The sequence below is a fragment of the Elgaria multicarinata genome, chromosome 1 (assembly GCF_023053635.1).
Source record: "Elgaria multicarinata webbii isolate HBS135686 ecotype San Diego chromosome 1, rElgMul1.1.pri, whole genome shotgun sequence".
Classification (NCBI taxonomy): Eukaryota; Metazoa; Chordata; class Lepidosauria; order Squamata; family Anguidae; genus Elgaria; species Elgaria multicarinata.
In genome coordinates this window covers 153,910,122-153,933,754 of record NC_086171.1, presented here as the reverse complement: position 1 = coordinate 153,933,754, position 23,633 = coordinate 153,910,122, and the positions used below count along the sequence as shown (strand labels likewise).

General features: G+C 45.6%; 1 protein-coding gene across 1 annotated transcript; it reads left to right on the top strand.

Annotated features, from left to right (window-relative positions):
* Window positions 1-788: 788 nt before the first annotated feature.
* HECTD3 (HECT domain E3 ubiquitin protein ligase 3) lies at window positions 789-23,176 on the top strand. The gene is made up of 21 exons (XM_063139671.1): window positions 789-1,281; window positions 4,014-4,174; window positions 5,352-5,444; window positions 5,736-5,871; window positions 7,537-7,652; window positions 8,925-9,038; window positions 10,331-10,413; window positions 11,474-11,639; window positions 12,413-12,494; window positions 13,465-13,647; window positions 14,778-14,830; window positions 15,632-15,696; window positions 16,381-16,484; window positions 17,205-17,324; window positions 18,137-18,226; window positions 18,630-18,836; window positions 20,765-20,894; window positions 21,629-21,703; window positions 22,248-22,329; window positions 22,448-22,519; window positions 22,943-23,176. Exons 1-21 carry the CDS (start codon window positions 925-927, stop codon window positions 23,025-23,027), a joined length of 2,574 nt encoding a protein of 857 aa, XP_062995741.1. The 5' UTR covers window positions 789-924; the 3' UTR covers window positions 23,028-23,176.
* The last annotated feature ends 457 nt before the right edge of the window (window positions 23,177-23,633 follow it).

Genomic DNA, 23,633 nt, shown 5'->3' with positions numbered 1-23,633 from the left:
AGAGGCTAGGCTAGTGGGCACTCATAACAGAGTAGTAGCATCCCAGTTGTAGATTGCCTTCCCCAGAGAGGTGAGGTTATTTGCTGTCCTTTCATGATACCCCCAAGGACCTGCCTGGCTACACCTAATGATGGTGTTTGGGCCCTCACTTCTCAGGATAATCATTGGTGAGCTCACTAAAGAGAGTTCCTCTAGCACCTCTACAGTAGGCACAGGGACCCAGACACCTGTAATTTCTATTGCAAAATAGTGGTCCTTTTTGCAATAGAACTGGCTGGCACGAGGAGGGCTAAGGCAATCCGGATTGGGCCCATAGCGAGAGCAGAGTTAACCTCCCCGCTAGAGTCCCTATCCGAATCGAGTCCCCCTCGAGTAAAAATAAAAGTAAGCCTAAGTTAAAGAATCCGACGTAAAAGGGCTGAGAAAAATTTCTGCTTGACACTTTGAAGACGCCAAACTTCTCACTCTCTGACCGATCAGAGAAGTCTGTCCGTCGGCTCTGTTATCTAGTTGGAAAACAGATGCACAGTCTCCGAAGGACTGACCCGAAATGTTGCGGGGCGCTCTACCGTCGCCGCCTTTAGGCCTACGCCTAGATGGCAGGAGGAGGACGAGGCAGAGCTCGCCAACCCGCCGCGGCACCGCAACCTCTCTCGTTTATTTCTCGTTAGATAGGCTCGCTCATTTATTGGTCCGCCCATAGAAGCTGCTTTACGGTACGGGACGTAGAATGGAGGAGGAGGAGGAGGAGGAACGGCACTAGCAGGAAGCAACCTCAGTTGCCTCCTGCTCGCTGCTGCGCTCTGGGGATCGGCTCGCCGGTTTCAGTAGGCAGGCAGGGAAGAGACGCCGGCAACCGGCGGAGCTGCGGCTCCCCCGCAACCCTTGGCGGTCGCTTCTCCCCCTCCTCGGCGGGCGGGCAGGATGGTGCCCTCGGCTCCTAGCGAGTCCCCGCACCAGCTGTTGGGCCGGCTGCGCTTCCTGAGCGAGGCGATCGGGTGCCTGAGCCGGGCAGAGCCGCTGCCCGCCGCCTTGTGCTACGTGCCCTGCGAGGTGCAGTACAAGATCTGCAAGGACCCCAGCGGGCCCGCCTCCGCCTCCGGCCGGAGCCTGCTGTCGGTGTGGGAGAGCCCGAACAAGGTCGGCGGCAGCGGTGGTTCTGGTTCCGGCGGCAGGAAGGGCCCGGGCAGGGGCACCATCGAGCTGCGCAAGGGATCGTGCATCCGAGCCAGCGGCGAGGAGTATTGCAACGGGCACGGGCTCTGGGTGAAGCTCACCAGGGTGAGGCGGCGGCCTGAGGCGGAACGTGCTGCGCGCACACACCGGGGTGGAGTGGGGAGGCGCGGCGGCGGCGTACGAACACGACGTGGAGGCGTCTGAAGAGAGGGGTGGCAGCGGGGCTCAAAAGCCAGGAAGAGCCAAGTCCTCCTCTCTGATCTCCTTGGTTCAGCGTGCTTTTGTGATAAGGATGGGAAGTGCACTCTGGGCACGCTCAGAGGCACTCAAGGCTTTATAAAGACTCGAGATATTCCAGAGTTGAGCTCTAGCTTAATTTTCACATTTGCTAGAGAAAATAGAGAATGGGGCTTCTCTAGGGCAGCTTTCTCCAACCTAGTGCCCTCCAGAGGTGCTTGACTGCAACTCTTAGTATAGCTGGCTGGGGAACGCTGGGAGATGTAGGCCAACACATCTGGAGGGCACCCAGTTGGAGAAGGCTAGCATAGGTGCTAGGGCTAAACGTAGCAACCTCATCCCCATCCCTTCATCCCCACATTGTTTGGGACTGGCCTGTGCATACACACTTGGGAATGGCGAACAAAGAGGGTAAATACCCCTACTTTTGTGAGAGATTCTGCCTGTGATACAGTCATGCTTTGCTCTTGGAGAGGATGCTTTCTTCTTTTGCTCCTAATGCATGTGGAGTCATGGGTACAAATCGTTTATACTGGGTGATGGAATAAACACAAAGGTGTTGCCCATACCACAAGCACAGAGATGAGGTGAGTAGCAGATTTGTAATGGGGAGGCACAAGCTTCATGCACGCTTGTACGCATGCAGATGCAAAGCTGGGATTTTTGATAGCTGTCGTGTTTAATGTGCAAAGTATGTGTTTTTATAGTATTATATGCCGCATAAAGTTCATTTTGCATTGCGTTGATTACCTTGAAATAACTACCACACTGATCCCCAATTACAATTCTGAACATGGATTGGAATCCCACGTTACCCTAAATGTGCATTTGAAAACAAAATGGTTTGGAAAAAGCCACCCTTTAACCAACTCCTATAATGTCCTTTGTTATTTGTCTGCAGGGATTTCAGCCGCTTCCAAACACACACTTCTGCTCTCCTCTCCCTTGTTGTATTTTGTTTATCTGTTTCTGCTAGCTGTGCTGAGTCACTATTATCCCTTTTTGTGGGAGTAATGTGGAGATGTAGGTTACCATGCTTCAGTAATGATGACTCCCACAAGGTGTGGGAGATACCTGGCCTGTTTTTTAAGGTTGAATATAAACAAAACAAATCTATCTGAGTTTCAATTGTCATTGCTTCCTGACTTTGTTGGGGATGGACAGTCTGAGGTCTATTTCCTCTTCTTGGTTTCATTTTTAAAGTATCCACTTCCTCGACAGCTAATTCCCACCCTCCTTATGAGATTTGCTGCATAAGTTTTCAGTATTGATACCGACTTGGGACAGGAAAAGCCAGAAGGCATTTTTATCAACCTTGTGCTGACTTTCTCTGCCTCACTTACGCTTTGCCCTGTCAGGGTTATTGCTGTAATAAACAGGCTGCCATGTTCTGCTCTTGGAACATGCAGGCTATAAGTGGTGCATGGTCAGCTGTGGTGCCAAGCAATGCTCCTTGCCTGAGCTACAGATTTGGTTGATATTTATTTATTTATTGCATTTTTATACCACCCAATAGCTGAAGCTCTCTGGGCGGTTCACAAAAATTAAAACCATTCAAAGTATAAAACAACAGCATAAAAACATGATATAAAATACAATATAAAAGCACAACCAGGATAAAATCAGCAGCAGTGCAGAAATACAAATTTAAAACAAAGTTAAAATTAATTTATAGACTGTTAAAATACTGAGAAAATAAAAAGGTCTTCACATGGCGCCTAAAAGAATATAGTGTGGGTGCCAGGTGAACCTCCTCAGGGAGCTCAATCCGCAGCCGGGGTGCCACAGCAGAGAAGGCCCTCCTCCTCCTGGTAGCCACCTGCCTCACTTCCTTTGGCAGGGGCTCATGGAGAAGGCCCCCTGAGGATGACATAATGGTCTGGGCAGGTACATAGGGGACGAGGCGTTCCTTCAGATAGCCTGGCCCCAAGCTATTTAGTTCTTTAAATGTTAATACCAGCACTTTGAATTGGGCCCAGACCTGGACTGGCAGCCAATGAAGCTGGAAGAGGACTGGCGTGATGTGGTCTCATTGGCCCATCTCTGTTAGTAAACGGGCTGCCCTGTTTTGTACCAGTTGAAGTTTCCGGACCATTTTCAAAGGCAGCCCCACGTATAACGCATTGCAGTAATCCAAACGAGAGGTTATCAGAACATGGATATCTGCATAGCCACCAAAGGCTGTGGGTTGCAAGCCTCAATCATATCCCAGCCTATGTATTTACCTCGGCATCCCCCTGTAAACATTTAGCATTCATGAAGTTGCCTATAATTGTATTTGGAAAGACAATTTCATACAGTTTGCTGTATTGTGGAGGGTGTGTGGGTGTATGTATGATTTGTTCCAAGTGAGAAAGTGCTGGTCCGTAGTGATCAGAAAAGGTTTGCATGGGTGCAATCTTTAATCACCGCTTAAAGCTAAAAGTTGGTTTTGAATCAAAATGGACTTGGAGCTGTAAGTGCTCCTGGATCTCTTGATTGAGGTCGTTTGTTTATGTTGAGCTCCTTAGTTATGCCCGAGTTGTGCTATTCTACTCCTGATAGCGCAGTGAAAGCTCAGGCTTCGTTGGTCATCCAACACTTGCATTCTTTCCTCATAGGAGCAGCTTGAGGAATACAAGACTGGCTGTGACCTAGAGGAAGGCTGGGTACTCATGTGTAAGCATGCCGACGGTGGGGACAGGCTGGTGCCAGTGGAATCTGTGGAGAGAATCCAGAGGCAGCAGCAACTCTTCGGCATGGACTACAAGCCTGTGATTAGGTACAGGAATCTCAGCCCCTTGGATTGATTGGCTTTTGAGGGCACCATTGGACAAGGCTTTGGGTGTGTCAAGTGTGCATTATATTTCTTATGAACCTGTAACTTGCAGAAAGGGCAACCAATATGCCATTGTTGCAAGCTAAATTTGTGGCTTCCAATTATTTTGCTACCTATATCAACAAAAGCATTTTGCTTTTGCTCAGGTACCTGCGAGTCTGATCTCAATCCCAGCCCTTGGTATCGGTGCTAGGGCTGCAGAAAGTCTTCTCAAAGAAAAATATTTGGCACAAAAGGAGACCTTTCAGGGAGTCGAGGAAATTTCCTCAAATAACATGCACACATACCACTCACCCTGGTCATCTCCGGTTTACTTCCTGTTCATGGCTGTTTGTTTCCCTGATCTTCTCCTTGGGTGGATTTTGGGGGGGCGGGGCGTGTGTGTGTGTGTGTGTGTGTGCTTCTTCTGGACTAAATGATATCAGCCAGTTGTAATCATGTTATCAGTGTGGTAACATTACAATGCAACATACCCAATCAAATTTGGCTGTGTAGTGATGTCATGAAGTCAATTCAGAGTGAAGGGAGGAAGCTTTGCCCTCACTCTGAATGTTTGTTGGGGAGCGAGGAGTACAGCTGCCACACTGCAAACACTGCAATTCCTATTAAAGCAAAATATTTGGCAGAAAAAGAGGCCTTTCAGTGGATTGGGTGGAATTTCCTAAAATACATATGTGTGCACAAACACTCTAACTAAAATTGCTACTATACCACTTCTAAAACTGCCATAAAGGGGGTTATTTTCACAGATCTATATGGAAATATTTGCAAATGAGTGTGCAAACCCCCTACACACACATATATTGGCTCAACCCTAATCAGTGAGTCACCATCCCTTGTAAAAAGTGGCAAGTGCTGAGTTCCATATGTATTCATTTTATTGTTCTATTAAATAAATCTAAGCTTGTTTGTATAACAGAACAAAAAAAATACTGGTTGCATTATAAATATGTTATAAGTATATCAGAATAGATCTGATCATTATCAGTATGACTCTCCTGAGCCTTAACGTCCTTAGATTTATTCTCTTATGTTTTCATAAGAGCTTTCTTCTTATTTCTGTTTGCCTGAACAGGAGTTTACACTTGTTGTTAAAGCTGCCTTTTTTTTTAAATTCCAGATGGGAACAAGTGGTGGATTTAACATATTCCCTGTGTCTTGGGGCAAAGCCAAAAATCATGGAGCCAGATGTAGCTGCAGTAGAGAGTCTCCGGTAACTTCCTGTGTGGGAATTAGAAAGGACTGGAATGGAAACTGCGGTCTGCATCATTGAGCAGACTGGATCCCTTTGGATATTAGCCCAAACTGCTGCCAGGCTTTGTAAGCCTCAGCACTTAATTTCGTTACTCCCTCTTCTTGTGTAGAAGAGGGAGTAAAAAGGGCATGTTGGAGGATGCATATGGAATGGGGAGGGGAGAGCATGGCAGGGTAAATAGATGACAATGCCTGTAAACTGACCACCACCTCTTTGTTCTCATCCTCTATTATTAACTCCACTCATTAGGTTTGTACCCCCCACATGGAACTATGAATGTGATGAAGATTTGGTGCATTTCCTTTATGACCACATCGGCAAGGAGGATGAGAATCTGGGCAGCATCAAGCAATATGTGGACAGCATCGATGTCTCCTCCTACACGGTATGGTGTTTGCAAGGGCTGTGCTCCTTTGTATAGGGCAGAGGTGCAGAACCTCTTTCAGCCAATGGTTGAGTTCCATTTTGGAGAAGCTCTTGGCCCTATTCCGGTGGTGGGCAGGGCCAAAGGCCAAAATACCAGCATAGCTTAGCTTAAAGCTCTTATTCCCAGTAACTAAGCCTTTGGAGAGGCATTCCAGCCTTTTAGAATGTGGGGGGGGGGGGAGGGACAGTATAAAAGCTGGGAAACCACCAAACAATCAGTGATTGTGGAAAAAGGGGTTGGGGGCCAAGGGAAGGGAGCATGCCCATCTGGGGACCATGGGAGGCCAGATTTGGCCCCCAGGCCTAAGGTTCTGCACCCCTGCCATAGGCTATTTCCCTCAGGTGGATTGTCCCCTGTTGCCTCAGAATCTTCATCACTGGGTCATCTTTTGCAAATAAGCCAGGGTTTCCAGAGGCAGCTCATTTGTCGCTAGTACCTAAAATCTAAGGGTGAAGTGAGTTTAGGCATTGTTAGGTCAAGATAACTGATTTGTGTAAGTAGACCCTGGAAGCCTCATTGCTGGTGATGGCAGAGAGTTTGTGGTTGGTTGTTGGGCTCCACTCATGAAATGAACTGCACCTGTCCTGGCTGAGGAATGGACAATTGCTTTATTGGTTCCAGAGAATGAGAGAAAATGACAAGCAAAACAGTGCATTTTATTAGGCCAGCTTCTGTTAGTGTAGAAAGAAATACACATACTTTTGAGTTCTGCCTTATCCTGGTGTAGGTCTACAAGCTTTTCAGTTAAGTCCCCCCCTGCTGATCTTAGGTACATTTGAATGAATATAGCAAGTTTTCTTCCAAAGTCACTTCAACCAAAGTTGTGATAAAATATAACTCGTTTGGTCAGTGCTGGGTTACTGTGCCTAACGTCCTCTCTTTATAGATTGGCAGACTGCCTCCCCTGGCCTGGGTGGAGATCCATGAAGCACCAAGGGAGGTGGCTGCGATGGGTTAGGAACATAGGAAGCTTCTCTATAATGAGCCAATCAATGATTTATCTAGCCCAGTACTGTCAGCAGCTCTGCAGGATTTCAGGCAGGAGTTTTTCCAGCCCTATCTGGAGATGCTGAGGGCTGAACCTGGGACCTTCTGCATGCAGAGCAGGTGGGCTGCAGCCCCTGTGGTTATTCTTGGGGGAAGCAGAAAAGGGCAACCGGATGCTTGAAAATCTCAGACTAAAAGTCTTGGTTTGCTCTGGAGTTGGCATCCTCTGGAAGCCCGGGAGGGATCTCACATGTATCTGGAAGCAAGCTGCTAGATGGAGGATTAGCCACATGGGCCGGGTACTGCGCGTCTTTCATGTAGTTTGGTAGGAGCGGGGAAATGTGTGGCTCTCCTAATGTGGGTGGAATGCAATTCTCGTTTGCTCTAGCCAGCATAACTGATGGTGAGGGATGATGGGAGTTGCAGCCCAAGAGCCGCTATGGGTTTTTCCTTTTACTCTTCACTTGCCTGCCTCCATAATTTTCTAAGCCTCATTTTTAGTTTGTATTGAGGAATGAAAGAGGTACAATATCCCTTGAAATGCCTCTAAACACAGGCCTCACGCTTGTGTGCGTGAAGGGTGGTGATCCAGCCCTTCTCAATCTGGAATAATGTGCTGCGTTGCTTACCCCTCAGGAAGAATTCAACGTTTCATGCCTGACTGATAACCATGCCGACACCTACTGGGAGAGTGATGGGTCGCAGGGCCAGCACTGGGTCCGTCTCAACATGAAGAAAGGAACCATTATCAAGTGAGTTGCTAGTGCTTCTCTTTCCTTTACTACCCTGTTCCCTATAAAATGAGATTTCCCTCCGTCACTAGCTGCAAGGGGGGGGGGGAATCCTGGAAGGCACTTGGCTGCCCTAATGCCATCAGCCACTTTCTCTGTCCTTGTTCTACCCTGTCTCCTTTGCACTCCTTGCGTGTAAAAGCCACATCAAGAGAGCTGAAGGAACATTAGTTGGTCTTGATTTGTGCTTGGGCTTCCTCTGGTCCAAAAGAGCCTGTTCAGGGGTGTTTCATAATAGCAGAGACTACTAGGTAGGAGCTAATCTCCTGCGTAATAATAACTTTGCTCATGGATATCACCATGGCTCTCTCACCCCCATAATCAGAATGCTGTTTTCAAACAATCTCAGATTGGCCACTCTAAATTGCAGAGTAAACTCTTGGTTCAGTCTCGCTATCTCCTTTCCCAGTGTGGTGTAGTGGCTAAAGTGTTGGACTGTGAGTCAGGAGATCCTGGGTTCTAGTCCCCATTCAGCCATGGAAAACCAAATGGAGAGTAGGAAGATTATGTACACCACCTTGGGTTTCTTGGAGGAAAAAAGGCAGGATATAATTGCAATAATAAATAAAATAAATAGGAGGCAGAGGCAAGTCCATTCCTACTCCCATTGGCTTTTTTTATTCAGTAAGACCTGAAAACTTCTGTGATGGGCAAATGCTCCTCCCCATCTCAATTCAGAATGGGCTGGGTCTTTTTCAGTCCTTAAGTCTCCAGAAAGGAAACTTTAAAAGCTCGGAAAAACTTTGAAAAAGCGCAAGCTTCTTTCTCCAAGCCTTAGAAAGATCCAGTCTGGGGGAGTTCACCAGTGCTAGTGCTCTTGTTGTGCTAGTTTCCCCACTTCCTCTCTTCCAAATGTACAAATTTTGGGATGGGATGGAAGCTGAGAGCCTTTGCAAAAGCTGAGGGTTCTCTTGAAGTTTTCTGCTCTGCAGTGACGGTTTCTAAGCATGCTTGAACCCTCTACGCTTTTCAAGAACTCTGGAAGCAGGTCCTGTTTGCCCAGAACTGCCCTGCTTTATTATTATTACTATTATTTATTTATATAGCGCCATCAGTGTACATGGTGCTGTACAGAGTAAAACAATAGAATATCAAAACCCTGCCGCATAGGCTTCATTCAGTTCTGACTGCGCCTCTCTAGGCTTCTAGTCCTGACAAAATTTGCCTATTTTAGAAGTTTTCTCAATATATCTTCTAATTCTCTTATGTTTGCTCTTTAATTTTCTCTCTCAGGAAACTGTTCCTGACTGTGGACACAACAGATGAGAATTTCATGCCCAAGAGGGTGGCCGTGTATGGTGGCGAGGGAGATAACCTGAAGAAGCTGAGCGACGTGGGCATTGATGAGTGAGTCAGGGTAGCAAGGGGGCAGTTGGATGGTGGGGAAGTTGAGCTAACGTCCTGGTCCAATTAGTTTATCTTGCCTCATGCAGGCATAAAACTATGAAAACCATAGTCCTGCCTGTGTTGGTGAAGTGTCTGGGGGTTAATCCATGGCTCTTTGTTTTTGAGGTCATAGCCTATCAAATCTCAGATTCAAAGAAGGAGACACCTCATTATTAAAGCCTTGTAAATAAGCTACTAGCCTGCAAAATGTTTTACCAGCTGCTGGTGTTTGGCAGAAAAGAGCTTTGTTGTTCCTGCAGCATCCTGATATATTTCTAGGCTGGGTGCCAAGGAGGTGAATTCCCTCCTGGGGCAGCCAGCTTAGTTTCTGTACTGGGGACAAAGGAGGGTTGGAGTGACCTGACCCTTCCTTACCAGCCAGCTCACTCATCTGTGCCTTGTTGCCCAAGGCTGCCAGGCAAGTGCTCAGACACAAGGCTACATCGGCATCATCAGAAAAACAACCTCTGTATTTGGTTAATCCTGACCACCAAATGCCTGCTTAGACAAAAAGACACTGCTTATTAAATATGCTCAAGCTAGATCTCTTCTGAGCTTCCAGTGGAAGGGAGTTCCATCAATTTCAAACACAGGAGGATCTCGGGGCCATATTTTCTGTGTGGAAACTACTTGGAGAGGCTCATGATATGGAGAAGTGGTATGGTAAACAGTTCTGTATGCCAGTGTTTCCCAACCTGGTGCCCTCCAGAAGTGTTGGACTACAACTCCCAGTGTACCCAGGAAGCATGGCAGCCTGAGGCATGTTGGGTGTTGTAGTCCAATGCATCCAGAAGGCACCTGGCTGGGGAAGGCCGCTGTATGCTCGAGGAGGCACTTCTGATGGCTTCTGCATGGCTGGGGTAATGCATCAACCCACCTTTAGTGTGCAACAGTGTCTTGGGAAAGATTACGCAGGCAAGCTCCCCTCCCCCAAATAAACCAGTGGGAGGTTGGTGGTTCAGTTTTGGTCAGGGGTGGGTAACTTCTGGCCCTCCAGATGTTGTTGGGCTGCAACTCCATCAGCCCTCCCTAACATAGCTAATGATGAGGGGTAGGCTAATGCATCTGGAATGCCACAAGCTGCCCACACCAGGTTTAGGTTATCCAGAACGTTGGAAATGGATCCCAGGAGTCTGGGTTTCCAGCTCCCTCCCCCCATTAATGTAACCTGGGCATGTAAGATGAAAGAATTGCACATCGGGAGGGATAGGTCTACCCTGTGCAAAAGGAAACCACTGTTTTTGTGTCCCCAGGAGCTTCATCGGGGATGTGTGCGTGCTGGAAGACATGACTGCTCACTTGCCTGTAATTGAAATCCGCATTGTGGAATGCAGAGGTGTGTGGGGGTCCGCATAGGGAAGAGCCCCTTGAGCCTTGGGAGGTGGGCTGACACGACTCTCATGCCCGCATTTGGAAAGCCACTCCACACGTGTACGTGCGCTCAGACAGCCCTGGCACGTCCCCCTCCAGAGTCGGAGTGGAATTGGGACTCCCTAGCCCAGGGGTGCAGAACCTCTGGCCCAGAGTCCCAATCCAGCCCTTCAGGGTGCCTCAGGAAATCATGCTCCCTTCCTTTGGCCCCACCCCTTTCCCACCAGCCACCAGTCATTTGGTGCTTCCATACCAGTGTGGTGTAGTGGCTAAGGTGTTGGACTGGGAGTCAGGAGATCCGGGTTCTAGTCCCCACTTGGCCATGGAAACCCACTGGGTGACTTTGGGCCAGTCACAGACTCTCAGCCCAACCTACCTCACAGAGTTGTTGTTGTGAGGATAACATGGAGAGGAGGAGGATTATGTACGCCGCCTTGGGTTCCTTGGAGGGAAAAAGGCGGGATATAAATGTAATAAATAAATAAAGGCTTTTGTGCCATTTCCCCCCAGTTCTCAGAGATTGAAACGCCTCTCCTAAGGCTGTAAGAGATTTAAGCTAAAGTATTTTCTGGGTTTTAGCCCCGCCCCTTTTGCCTTTAGCCCACCCACCCGCCATCGCTGGAATGTAGCCCCCCCCCCCAGCTTCTCTGAAGTGGACTTTGACCCTGGGGCTGATTCGGGTTCTGCAGCCCTGCCTTTGCAGGTCGCTGCTTGACACCTGCCTTGGGACTTCCTCTGCTGTGGAACGCCTTTTGGGGATGGCTGTTTTTCCTAGCGAAAGCAAAGGCAAATCAGCAAAGCCTGCAAAAGCTTACATGTAGTATATTTGTTAATCTTTAAGCTGCTGTCATGGCAGCAAATGAAGAGGGCTCTGGCATTCTCCAGGTATAAAACTGACCCAGCCTCAATATACGGCAACTCCATCCCTGCTCGTCCCTGCAAGATTCTCTTCTCCCTTTGCCGGGAAAAATGGATCCTTCTTCAACTGCCTTGCCTGAGCTGCACTCTCCTTTCCTTTTCTGCAGATGACGGGATTGATGTCCGCCTCCGGGGCATAAAGATCAAATCTTCTCGGCAACGGGAACTGGGGCTCAATGCAGACATGTTTCAGCCATCCAACCTTGTGAGGTACCCTCGCCTGGAGGGGAGAGACCCTGACGTGCTCTACCGGCGGGCTGTGATCATCCAGAGGTATGGAGTAGGGAGTGCTGATAAGGAAGACCAAGCAGGTATCTCAAAGCAATCAGATATGGCAGATAGAAGATCTAATAAGCAACTCATCTGCAACTGTGGAGGGGAGTAAGATGGTCTGTGTGTGTGTGTGTGTGTGTTTCCACATGCATACAAAGTTGATGAATGAACTTCTCAAAAAAGGGAGAGAGCACCAAGACCTCTATCATCAATTTCCTCTCCTATGTCTGGATCAGCCTGCTCCCAGGAGCATTGAGCACTATGGAGCTTAGCACAGGGAGTTACTTAGCACTGCTCATAGGAACTCTAAGCACATTTCTTTGAGTGCTATGCTGAAGCACGGCTTACTTGAATTTTTATATCCGTAAACCAGTGAGTGTTTTCATTTGCAGGTAAAAGGTGAGAGATTCCCAGAGCCATTGATCTGAAAATTCTGATGCTGCTATGGATTTGTCATGTTTTTTTCTTTTTCTTTTTTGCTGCTGGTTTTATCTTGCATTTAAATTTTATCGCTGTGGTTTTACAGTTTAATCTTTTTATGTAAATGTTTGTTATTGGACAGTATATAATTGATAATTGAATATAATATAATTATATTATAAGTATATAATATAATTGAATGAATGAATGAATGGTGCTTGGTGGTGGTGGAGTATGTGTTCATTCATAACATAAACATACAGTACAGCATCAAGTACCCTGGCTATCAAACCCTACTGAATTCAGATAGTTTGCGCCTACTTTTTTCATGCTCTGCACTTTCATTTTGGTAGGTTCATCAAGATCTTGGACAGTGTTCTTCATCACCTTGTTCCAGCCTGGGATTACACACTTGGCACCTTCAGTGAGCTCAAGGTGAGCCTGGGTCTTTCTAATGTGACAGTTTCTATATTTCCTGACTTGGGCAACTAATACAATAGCATTTTTCTTTATGGGCAACTCTGTCTAAGAGGCCTGTTTGTATGAGAAAAAATAAACTGAAAAAAATGTTTCTATCTCTCGGCTCTGACTGGGCAATCAACTAGATTAACGTTGCCATCATGCTTCCTGCAGGCACGAAGGACTGTGCAATGAAAAGGCTGTAGCAGAGATGAAATATGAATTCTGCTCCTCTGGAGGCTCTCCTTCAGCCTTTCTACGGAGTGACACAGCATTTAAACAGCATTTAAATGGCTGCCTGTCTTATTTTAATTGATGCCTATACTGGACATGAAGTTTCTTGCTGAAGGAAGCAAGAGACTCCAAACTGGATTTTAAGATACTCAAAGATTTAGTTTGGTTCACTCAAAGTTTGATCACACCTGATCACACTGTCAACTTGGACGCTGTGTCCTAACTTGCAACTTTAAAGAATGGAAACCTTTCTCTAATGATCTTTAAAGAGGCTTTTGCTTTAGCTCAAGTGATGGAAATTTAAAAGAAGGATGAAGTTTCAAGCATGGTTCACGTGAGAGGCTGTTCCAAGTAGATCTTTCAAGTTCCAAAATAGTTTTTTTCAATCCATCGTCTGAAATAGACCGTTGGCTACTTTAAACCTGCGTTTTGAGTTAATATGAAGTCTGCTTTTTAATAGAACGTTTTATATAAACCTTCTAATAAATCAAAACTACATTGAAATTTTAGGTGGGAAATAGAAGTAACTTTCCACCTTAAATATGAATTGTGCTACATCAAAGGGTTTCCTAAAAGGAAAGGAAAGTGGGTTATCTATGGTGCTAGAACAGTTTGGGGTTGATATTAGCAGTAGATCCAGGCTGGCTTGGGAAGGTGGGAGAAGGATCATGTTAAGTGTTGAGATATTGCTGTCCCACTTTGTCCATGATAGCACATCAAGCAGTTCCTGTTGCTGTCCAAGCGACGCCTGGTGCTGATCACCCAGTGCCTCAAGGACTCTGAGACTAGCAAGCCCAACTTCATGCCACGGCTCTACATCAACCGGCGTCTGGCCATGGAACACCGTGACAATCCAACACTTGACCCTGGCTGCAAAAACACTGTCTTCACCCAGGTAAGGTCAGCTCATCCACTAATGCATACACTGTGCAGTGAAGGACTGTAGAGACTTTTTCTGCCTTTGCAACCTGCTACTCCACATCTATTAATATTCTTCAGGTGCTTTTCCTCCAAACCCAGTTTGGTTCATGGTAAAAACTGTATCCCAGAGCATAAACTACCCTGCAGCAAGAAAACAATTTTGTAGGGTCGTGCAGCTTCTGCCTGATTGGGAGTCACCCCTCAATATTTCTGGATCTTTTCACTTTATGAAAAACTTTCATACAAAGTGAAATTCAGCAATTCCAACAGAAATGGCATAGATGTGCAATGTGAAAAAAAGGATCAGAGCTTAACTCCCTGTCTTCTCTGACACAAGGAGTTAAGTAACCAACACATCTGATCTCAATCTTTCCCCGAACAGAACAGTTCACATGTCTCTAACTGTAATCCCAAGGTGGTTTCCCCCCCAAGATTCACAGAAATTGTTTTGTGTTTGTACCTAGTTCTCATTTCTGAGACCTCGGCATAAAAGGACATTTTAATTTGTTTGTTTCTTTAATTACTATTAATTTTGACCCATCCTTCCACCAACAAGCCCAAGCTTGTAAATGGGGTGATCTCATTTTTTCCTTATAACAATTCTGTGAAGTTAGGCCAAAAGGTAGTGACTTACCTATGGCCGCCAAGGGAGCCTCGTGGCTGAGCAGGGATTTGAACCTGGCTTTCTCTATCCAGTCACAGCCACTTAATCACACTGGCTTTTAATTTCATGAGTGTCCCTTATTGCAGATGCATTATCTGCCTAACCAGACAGCATCATCAGAATAACGTCTTATTTATTTATTTATTACATTTTTATACCGCCCAATAGCCGAAGCTCTCTGGGCGGTTCACAAAAATTAAAACCATAATAAAACAACCAACAGTCTAAAACACAATACAGAATACAGTATAAAAAGCACAACCCCTGTGCCGCTGTCTTGTAGCTTTTGGTACCTATTGCCTGTCCCCCAATCCCCAGCTGTGCAACAAGAATAGCATGAAGGCCTTCATGGGACACACATTCCTGTACTGCTGTCTATAAGTGTTATTGCCCAATGTCTTCCCCTCTTAATGCCTTGGCTGCATTCTCTGCTCTTCTAGGTGTATGAGGGCCTGAAACCTTCTGACAAGTATGAGAAGGCACTGGATTATAGGTGAGTGCTTTCACGATTGCCCCAAGAGCCGTCTGTCTGTCCTCCCTGGCCCTTCCACCACCACCAAACTGTTTGGTACCTCCTTCTCTAAAGGCCTGAATGTCAGGCACCGCGGGGCTTGTTGGTAAAGCAAAAGCTCAAGCCGCAGAAAGAAGATAGATCCTGATTTTTATAGACAAGAGCTTGCTATAACCACTTAGATGGAAGTTTGTGGTCCTGGAGTATGTTTAAGTTGGTTTACTGCAAACCTATAGGAGGTTGTTGCATGGGGAACAGCTGCCTGCATTTAAAAACTTTCCACTTGTTTCGTTTAAGGCATTTCTCACTCTCTTCTTGACAAATGTGCGTTGTAAGGCTGTATTCCTTCTACTCAATCTTTTCGCCATTTTTGAAGCTTGGCGGTGCTGGGACTGGCTTCCTGTCATGAAAATGTTTGAGATCCTCCCTCCTGTGTATTCCTTTTGGATAGTCTCTGAGATCATAATTCTGAATCTGATTCTAAGATGTGCTCTTTTTTGTGCCTCCTGCTGTAGATAGACTTGCTTGTAAATATCTTTATTATGCAGATGCATATTTAAATCTATTGAAGTCCCATGGATGCCATAATTATATGGGATGTTGAATAAAGATATCTATATTTGTGCAAAAAATAAATTAAAATAAATTGAGCTTGCTCCAAAAATCCACTGCACACTAGTCATCCAAGGAACTTAACTTTTGACCCTGACTTTCTCCAACAGTGGAGCAACTCCTGCTATCCTACACTGATACCTTCAAGTGCTCATTTTTCTTTCATCTCAGGTGGCCATTGCGTTATGACCAATGGTGGGAGTGTAAATTCATTGCTGAGGGCATCATTGATCAGGGTAAGTTCTAGCCTTTGTGCGGTCCAAAATTGTAGCTGATTTGCATCTTTCAGTAAGAAGAAAAGAAAAAGAAGCAAGCTTCTAACCATCATGGTGGCTGGAAAAATTCAATCTTGGAATTTGGCTGGTCATGGGTGGGTTCCGTAGCCCTCCTCCATGACTCCTATTCTCTGCCTTCAATCTCAATATCTTTCTTCTGTTCGCCATCATGACCACAATACCTGCAAATATTTTTGATTTCCATAATTTGGAATTTTCTTTGAGACAAATTTGGATTGTTGTTATTTTTTTAAAACACATTCCTGGTTAAGAGGCATGGATCAGATGATAAAGATGACGACATGCAGTGCATTAACTCTTCTGCTGCTTCAAGGTGACTATTAAACCAATGGCCTCCTTGATAAGGGGGCAGTCAAAAGATTTCTGTCACAGGATAATGGTACTGTGGAGCCCTGAGCCAAACAGGGTCCAACAGGAATTTGCCAAACATGAGTACACTTAGGAGATCATAGTTCTAATGATTTATCTGTGTATATTCTTAGGATATTCTGCTTGCTACAGAAGATTGAGCTGGTCTCCAGAGTGGTAATAGGAAGACCTGAAATGTTGATAAAGATGTTTTTAGGAGCTGGTGGCACTAAAATGAAAGTGCCCCCCCTTTCTCTCCCCTTTTCTCTCTCTCAGGTGGTGGTTTCCGAGATAGCATCGCTGATATGTCTGAGGAGTTGTGTCCTAGTTCAGCCGAGACCCCTGTGCCGCTGCCTTTTTTTGTCCGCACATCCAACCAGGTGCTTACTGCCTGCTCAAGCTAAACCTTTCCTGCTGTTGCAGATACCAGAGGAGCACGAGTCTCAGAACCTGTTAAAATGAGATCAAGGGCAAGCTCTGGAAAAGGGAAAGTGCTTAGGAGGCAGTAGGGAATAACCAGTATAGATGCGAAAGCTCTGTCTCCTAGCTCCATGCCTACGGCCATCAAAGTAACTTTTCCAGAGGCCAACTTCGACCCTTGCTACTTCATCCTTCCATTTGGTCCTACTCCGTGTGCTAATTTAGCCTGCCTCTGTTGCATGGCAAAAATGGCTGAGAGAAAGTGGGTTGTATTTTGTACCATCATCCTTACATCCAGATCACAGCACTGTATTGTGTCAGGGAGTACTCCAGTGTATTGCTTAACCCTCTAGAAACTGCCGCAGCCTGGTCATCTCTTATGGGTTAAGCTGTTGCTAGGCTGGTGGCTCCAGTGTCAGCAGGGTGGTGAATCCACTCCAGGTTTCATTCAGGGCCAGTTGGAATTCTAAAGAAGCTATCCATGCTCCTTTAGCGATCTGACTGGTTCTGACTGAAACCCGGAGCAGATTTCTCACCCCACTGGCACCATAGCCACCTGCCTCCACTGTTGCTAGATATTCCGGTGTGGAGGTAGGCCCTGAGGCATGGACTCTGTGCTGACTTGATCCTCACACTGCAGCTTGGGCAAGACCTTTGAGGTAAGATGTCTGTCATTTCAGGGCAGTGGTACTGGAGAGGCCCGAGACATGTATGTCCCCAACCCCTCCTGCAAGGAGTTTACCAAATATGAGTGGATTGGACAAATCATGGGTGCAGCCCTACGTGGCAAGGAGTTCCTGGTGAGTGTCAGCTAGAGACCGGTCTCTCCTTGGTACTAGCAGTGGAAATCCAGCTTCCCATTCCACCTTCCCTTTTCCGCTGTACCTAATTATTTTCTCTTCCGGATAGGTGATCACTCTGTACAAATACATCTAAGTATGAGTAGTGGATTGTAAGGTTGGTCCCCTCATACATGGATTAAAAATACGATCAAGATGCAACAAAACACTAAAACTGGGGTCTCCAGTGTGGTGCCTGTGGGCACCTATGTGGCCATGGATTCTTCTCTTGGCACCTGCTATGCTTCCTGCCCCTCCTGATTTTTATTTTGTATCTTGTTATTTTTTAAAAAAATAACTGGCAAGCTGGCTTGATGCAAAGCAAAGTGCTGCCTTCTAGTTCCATCTTTATATGACCTCAACAGAGTGGTTTTGTGTTTTGGAGTTCAGAGCCCACCTCTGCCTTGTTCTTGGGTTCTTGGCAAGTTAATTCTCACTTAATCTCATCTCTTTGCTTCTGGCAAATAAGTGCTTTGTGACTGCCCATGCTGGCTCCCAGCATGGGAGCCATTTTGTGAATGGGCAAGCCCCCTATGGCAGCCATTTTGTGAGAGCACCCATGACATGCTCTTAAAATTCCAAATTGCCTACTGACCCAAAAAAGTTGGAGAGCCATGGACGAAAACATCATGTTTTAAAAGAAGTATTCCTAATAAAGCAAACCTAGAGTTGCCTTCCTTCCTGAACATATTCTTTGGGTACAGTGGGACACAAAAGACTGCATCTAAGGACAAAGTTTTGCAGATTGCGTATCTCCTTCATCTGTCTCCAAGGTCCTGGCCCTGCCTGGCTTTGTCTGGAAGCAACTGACTGGAGAAAACGTGAGCTGGAGTAAGGACTTCCCTGCTGTCGACTCTGTGCTGGTGAGTCACTTAGAGATGATGTATCTGTTGTTATTGTTGAAACTTGGAGCACAGGCTCCACTCTAGCACTTTTCTGCATGCTCTATGAATTTGGGATAACTACATGGCAGAGCAGTTTGCTTTATCTTTTCTAAAACTGCCAGTGGGGAGGGGAGTGGTGCCTGCCTTCCACATTTGTATTTAACACTTGGGAGTAGCCCACAAATTCTACAGCTTCCAACCTTACCAACTGTGTGGATTATAGACTTAATCTATGCTCCAGGCTGATAGGGAGATGTTTTTGCAATATGTTACAATAGCCATTTAATTATGGCTGTGGTTGTATATAGTATCCCAGTCACCCCCTTTCTTGCTGTCTTGGCTATGGAAGTTATGGGTGAGACTTTTTTCCTCCCGTTCTCAGGTAAAGCTTCTGGAGATGATGGAAGGAATGGATAAAGAGACATTTGAGTTCAAGTTTGGGAATGAGCTGACCTACACCACAGTGTTGAGTGACCAGTGCATGGTGGAGCTTATTCCTGGTGGTACTCGCACTGTGGTGCGCCATGAAGACCGTCTGGATTTCATCCGCCTGGTACAGAAGGCACGGCTAAATGAGAGCAAGGAGCAGGTAATGCAGTATGGCATTTGGGCATTGTAAACATGTCTGGCTTCCCATCCATCACTGTTCAGTGCCTGCCTTTCTTTGCTGTGTCTCTTGCTTGCTTGGGTCATTTGTGGTAGAGTTCCACAGATCGTTTTGTCCCTGCATATGACCTATAAACCCCATTGCCTTGATCTTGGGATACAAGAAAGTGTCACGTTACTTCTTTTCTTGCCTTTTTCTCTCTTCCAAGCAAATGCTCAAATTATGTGGGGAAAGGTAGGTAAGCCCTTGATGAAATCCTCAAGCCCCAAGCCCTAACTCCCATCAAACGTAGCCAAGTTATGGCCCCTTCACCTTCTAAATAGTAAAGTTACCACTGCTCCCCATACAAAAGGTATGGGGGGGGGCAGGCTTCCCTCTGCACCCCTTGTAATTCGAGCACTGCTTCCAAGTTCCCTTCTTTTTTGTGAGGTTTTGAGACTATGGTATATGCCTTGACCCCACTAGGGGAAATTAGATCTTATCACCACATCTGTTACCAAATCCTTGATGGTTCTGGTAGGACCAAAGGTGTTACAAAGAACACCAATAGTCATGTGGGTCTCCAGTTTATCACCCAGCTGCTTACCTGCCAACATGAGGACATACCAGAGCAGGAGCTGAATTCAAGTTTCTCATGCAGAGATGGGGGATGGGGATGGGGGTGGGGAATTGAAGGAAGAAGGTTTATTGGACAGTTGTGGGACTGCATTTGAGAGCAAGTTGATCCAATTTATCAGTGACCCTGTTCAGATGACACGCTAAGCCACGGTTTGTTCAGGTGCGACTTTGCAAACCTAAGCCGTGCTGCCACGTTCTTTTTAGAGAGAAGAGGCTTTCTCCTGGCAGCCTTTCCAAACAAACCATACTTGTTCAGTCTTTTTCTAATTGTACTGTCATGAACTTTAACATTTAACATGCTCACTGAGGCCTGTAGAGTCTGAGATGTAACTCTTGGGTTTTTTGCAATTTCTCTTGAGCATTGCACGGTCTGATCTTGGGGTGATTTTGCTGGGACATCCTCTCCTGGGAAGATTGGCAACTGTCTTCAGTGTTTTCCACTTTGGAATCATCTTTCTCACTGTAGAATGATGGACTTAAATTGTTTGGAAATGGCCTTATAACCCTTCCCAGATTGATGGGCAACAGCAATTGCTTCTCTAAGATCATTGCTGATGTCTTTCCTCCTTGGCATTGTGTTAACACACACCTGAATGCTCCAGACCAGCAAACTGAAAAAACTTCAACTTTTATAGAGGTGGTTATACTTGCTGATGATCACGGGCATTTGATTAGCAGCACCTGCCTGCTACTTAGCATCTTAATTCCTATGGAAGCAGTAAGGGTGTACTTACTTTTTCACACATGGCTTCTCCATTTTGGCTTTATTTCTGTTAAATAAATCATGACACGGTGTAATATGTCATGTGTTGTTGTTCATCTGAGGTTGTATTTACCACATTTTTAGACCTGCTAAGGAACAGATGATTGTTATTATGTCCTGATATGTAAAATCATACAATTCCAAGAGGGTGTACTTTCTTTTTCACATGACTGTAACCACAGTTTAAACACTCTTACTAACCATATGCTACAAAAAGGTTAGTGCAGAAGCCTAACCATGGCTTAGTGTGTTGTCTGAACAGGCCTAAAGTGTTATTAGAGACTTTGTGGAGTCCCTCCAGTTCTCATAAAGTACGTGTGAAATGTCATTTAATTTCTCATCATTATCTAGATTCATGTCATCTAGACACTTCTTATGAGAGACTGGGCATTGTTTTCAGTGGGTTGCCTGTTAAGAGACTGTTCTGGAAAATTTCACAGACAAACGGATTTTGTTTTGTTTTTAAGTTCTATTCCACCATTTTTGGTATTATGGTACCTTTTCCCATCTCTTCTTCCTTGTCTCCCAGATTGCAGCCATGCAAGCTGGACTTCTCAAGGTAGTGCCTCAGGCTGTATTAGACCTACTCACTTGGCAGGAGCTGGAAAAGAAGGTTTGTGGTGACCCTGAAGTGACAGTGGAAGCCCTGAAGAAGCTCAGTAAGTGTGGGGGGACCTTGCGCACCACTCCCCTTGGGTAGTGTACAGAGTGAGGCATGTACAATTCTTGAGTGCAGCTATGACTGGCAACTCCACGTGCAACTGCTGCAGTGAGCAGAGTTCTTCCCCCGTGAGTGCCATATCAATGGGCTGTGCTATAAGTTTGAGGTAGTGCATTAGCATCTCATGTCCATGTGCCTGACAAATGGAGAACTGGATTTTCAGACCCATAACCTCATTGTGATGGTTTTATATAATGGCAGGAAGCTACGAGCTATTTTTGTATTGTACTGATTTATTTAAAGTATTTATATTCTGCCCTTCTATTGTAATCATCATCAAGGTGGCCCACAACTTACTTACAATAACCAAAAAGGCATCCAAGTGTACATTCAGAGTCCTTCGGTTTCACAGAATGCACGGCAGTGGCAGCTAACATACTGAATTGATCAGATGGCCATAAACAGAGGTAGTAATAAATACCTGAATAGCGAATAAGTTTCATTAATAAACACAAATGGAAAGTAGCAGAGTAGTATTTTAGAGTTCAAACAGAGTGTGAACTCAAAGGAATAAGAAGGGTATATGTCCTTTTCTTCTGGAGGTATTCCACCCAAATATACACATGTCTTCTTTCCCTCTCCCCTTCCATTGGGCCTTGATAGGCTGTAGGTCTGTGTCAGTATAGTTCCCCCACCGCCAACGTACACTGTCTCTGGTTTTTCCTCTCACAGCTCGTTTTGAAGATTTTGAACCATCAGACACCAGAATTCAGTATTTCTGGGAGGCCTTGAACAACTTTACTAATGGTGAGTGGACACTAGCAAATGTGTACTGTTGTGCAATGGTGATGTAAGGGAATCTGTACCAGCTATTAGTTTGACACAGGTTGGATGTGTTTTAAGAGACTCTTCCCAGTGGATCCATATTATAGCCACTCCCTGCGGAATCCCTTTCTTGAAGAAGAGAACCAGCTGCATTCCTTTTGATGATATTGTTTGTTTAGGCTAATGATTGGAAGGGAAGGTTTGAGCAGTGGAATGGAGGAGAAGAACTTTAAACAGACAGTTGCAATACTTTAACTCCCAAAACGGAGTGCTTTTCCCTGTTTAAGTGGGTCCGTTTTCACTCCTGCTTCATTGACCAGCTCCCATTCTGCCACATACTTTGAGTATGAGCTTAAAATAGGTTGCTCTTCATCTGTTGGATGAGGAGTAATTTGCCTTCCAAGGCTTGAGTCTTGGGATAATCAGGCCTCATCCCTATCTACTTACTGGGCAAGTAGGTTGTGGAGAGGGGATTGTAGTGAGATCTCCCTGAGAATTTCTGAAGGTTATGCACTCTTCCCCTCAGAGGATCGCAGTCGCTTCTTGAGGTTTGTTACTGGAAGAAGCCGACTTCCTGCTCGAATTTATATCTATCCTGACAAATTAGGGTGAGTAATGTTTTTCCCTCAGGGGTAGGGGCTGGACTGGCAGCCATTTTGTGTTTCTGTTGTCTGGTAGAGTCTTCCTCACAGATCTGACTGCCTTATTTTTTTTCTGCTTCACAAGCTCTGAGACCACTGATGCACTTCCTGAATCATCCACCTGCTCCAGCACACTCTTTTTGCCCAACTACGCCTCGTAAGTCTTGCTCTATTAGAAAGCTGTTGTGGGGGAGGCAGTGTGTGATATAGGGTGTTTGTGGCAGAGATCTGAGAAAGACTGCTGAAAAGTTTGGGGCCATCTCATACAGCATGGGAAGAACAGCTACAGAGGGCAAGGTGGGCAGGACTGTGACTTGGTGGCCAGGGAAGTGACATTCACAGTGGCTAGTGGGGCAATGAGAGAGGATGATTATGGTGGTAGAGAAGTGGAGACAGGCTAAGAAGCATACAGGGAGGCATGGCTGGCATTAAAGCCAATATAGAGTGAAGATGGAGGTATTGCTGTAGTAATGAGTAAAGCCAGCCAGGGAAGGGCCTTATACTTGGGAGTTAGGGGTGGGTTGATGATGACCATAATGTATGTGCAGATGTAATGATGAGTTTTCTTTTTTGTTTCTAGCGCCAAGGTCTGTGAAGAAAAGTTGCGTTACGCAGCTTATAACTGCGTGGCCATTGACACAGATATGAGCCCATGGGAGGAATGACACGACGCTGGGGTGTTGCCAACCAGTTCTTCTGCATTTTGTAGATGCTACATGGAAGAATGAGCCTAATATGCCACAGGCTCCAGAAAGCATGTGTGTTTGTGTGTGTGTACATATATATATAAATATATATATGGTAAATTATCAAATGTGAAGACTGCATTATATTGATCAGCAGGTACAGATGCAAAATCGACCGCTTGGGGCATTAGGGTTTTGGAGAATAGGGCCAAAGGATAAAATGGTTTATGGTAAAAAGGGGGGAAAAACCTGTTCATTTTTGACACATCCTGAGAATTAGATACAAAATTCTAGAATCTAATAATACTAGCTTCTCTTTCTTTGAAAAAGTCTCTAACAAAACATGCAGATTGTTGGTAGTTAACTACTGTTTTGCTGGTACTTATATTTTGACTGAACATAAGAAGAGCCATGCTGGTGCTCTCACAAAATGGCTGCCATCCAAATTGGTGGCCATCACTACATCTTGTGGTAGTGAATTCCATAATTTAACTATGCGCCGTGTGAAGAAGTACTTCTTTTTATTTGTCCTGAATCTCCCACCAATCAACTTCACAGGATGACCCCGGGTTCTAGTATTTTGAG

Coding starts and splice junctions, on each gene's coding strand:
- HECTD3 (XM_063139671.1), top strand. CDS start 925: ATGGTGCCCTCGGCTCCTAGCGAGTCCCCGCACCAGCTGTTGGGCCGG. Junction 9,039..10,330: donor AGCGACGTGGGCATTGATGA/GTGAGTCAGGGT, acceptor TTGTGTCCCCAG/GAGCTTCATCGGGGATGTGT. Junction 18,227..18,629: donor CTGCTGTCGACTCTGTGCTG/GTGAGTCACTTA, acceptor TCCCGTTCTCAG/GTAAAGCTTCTGGAGATGAT.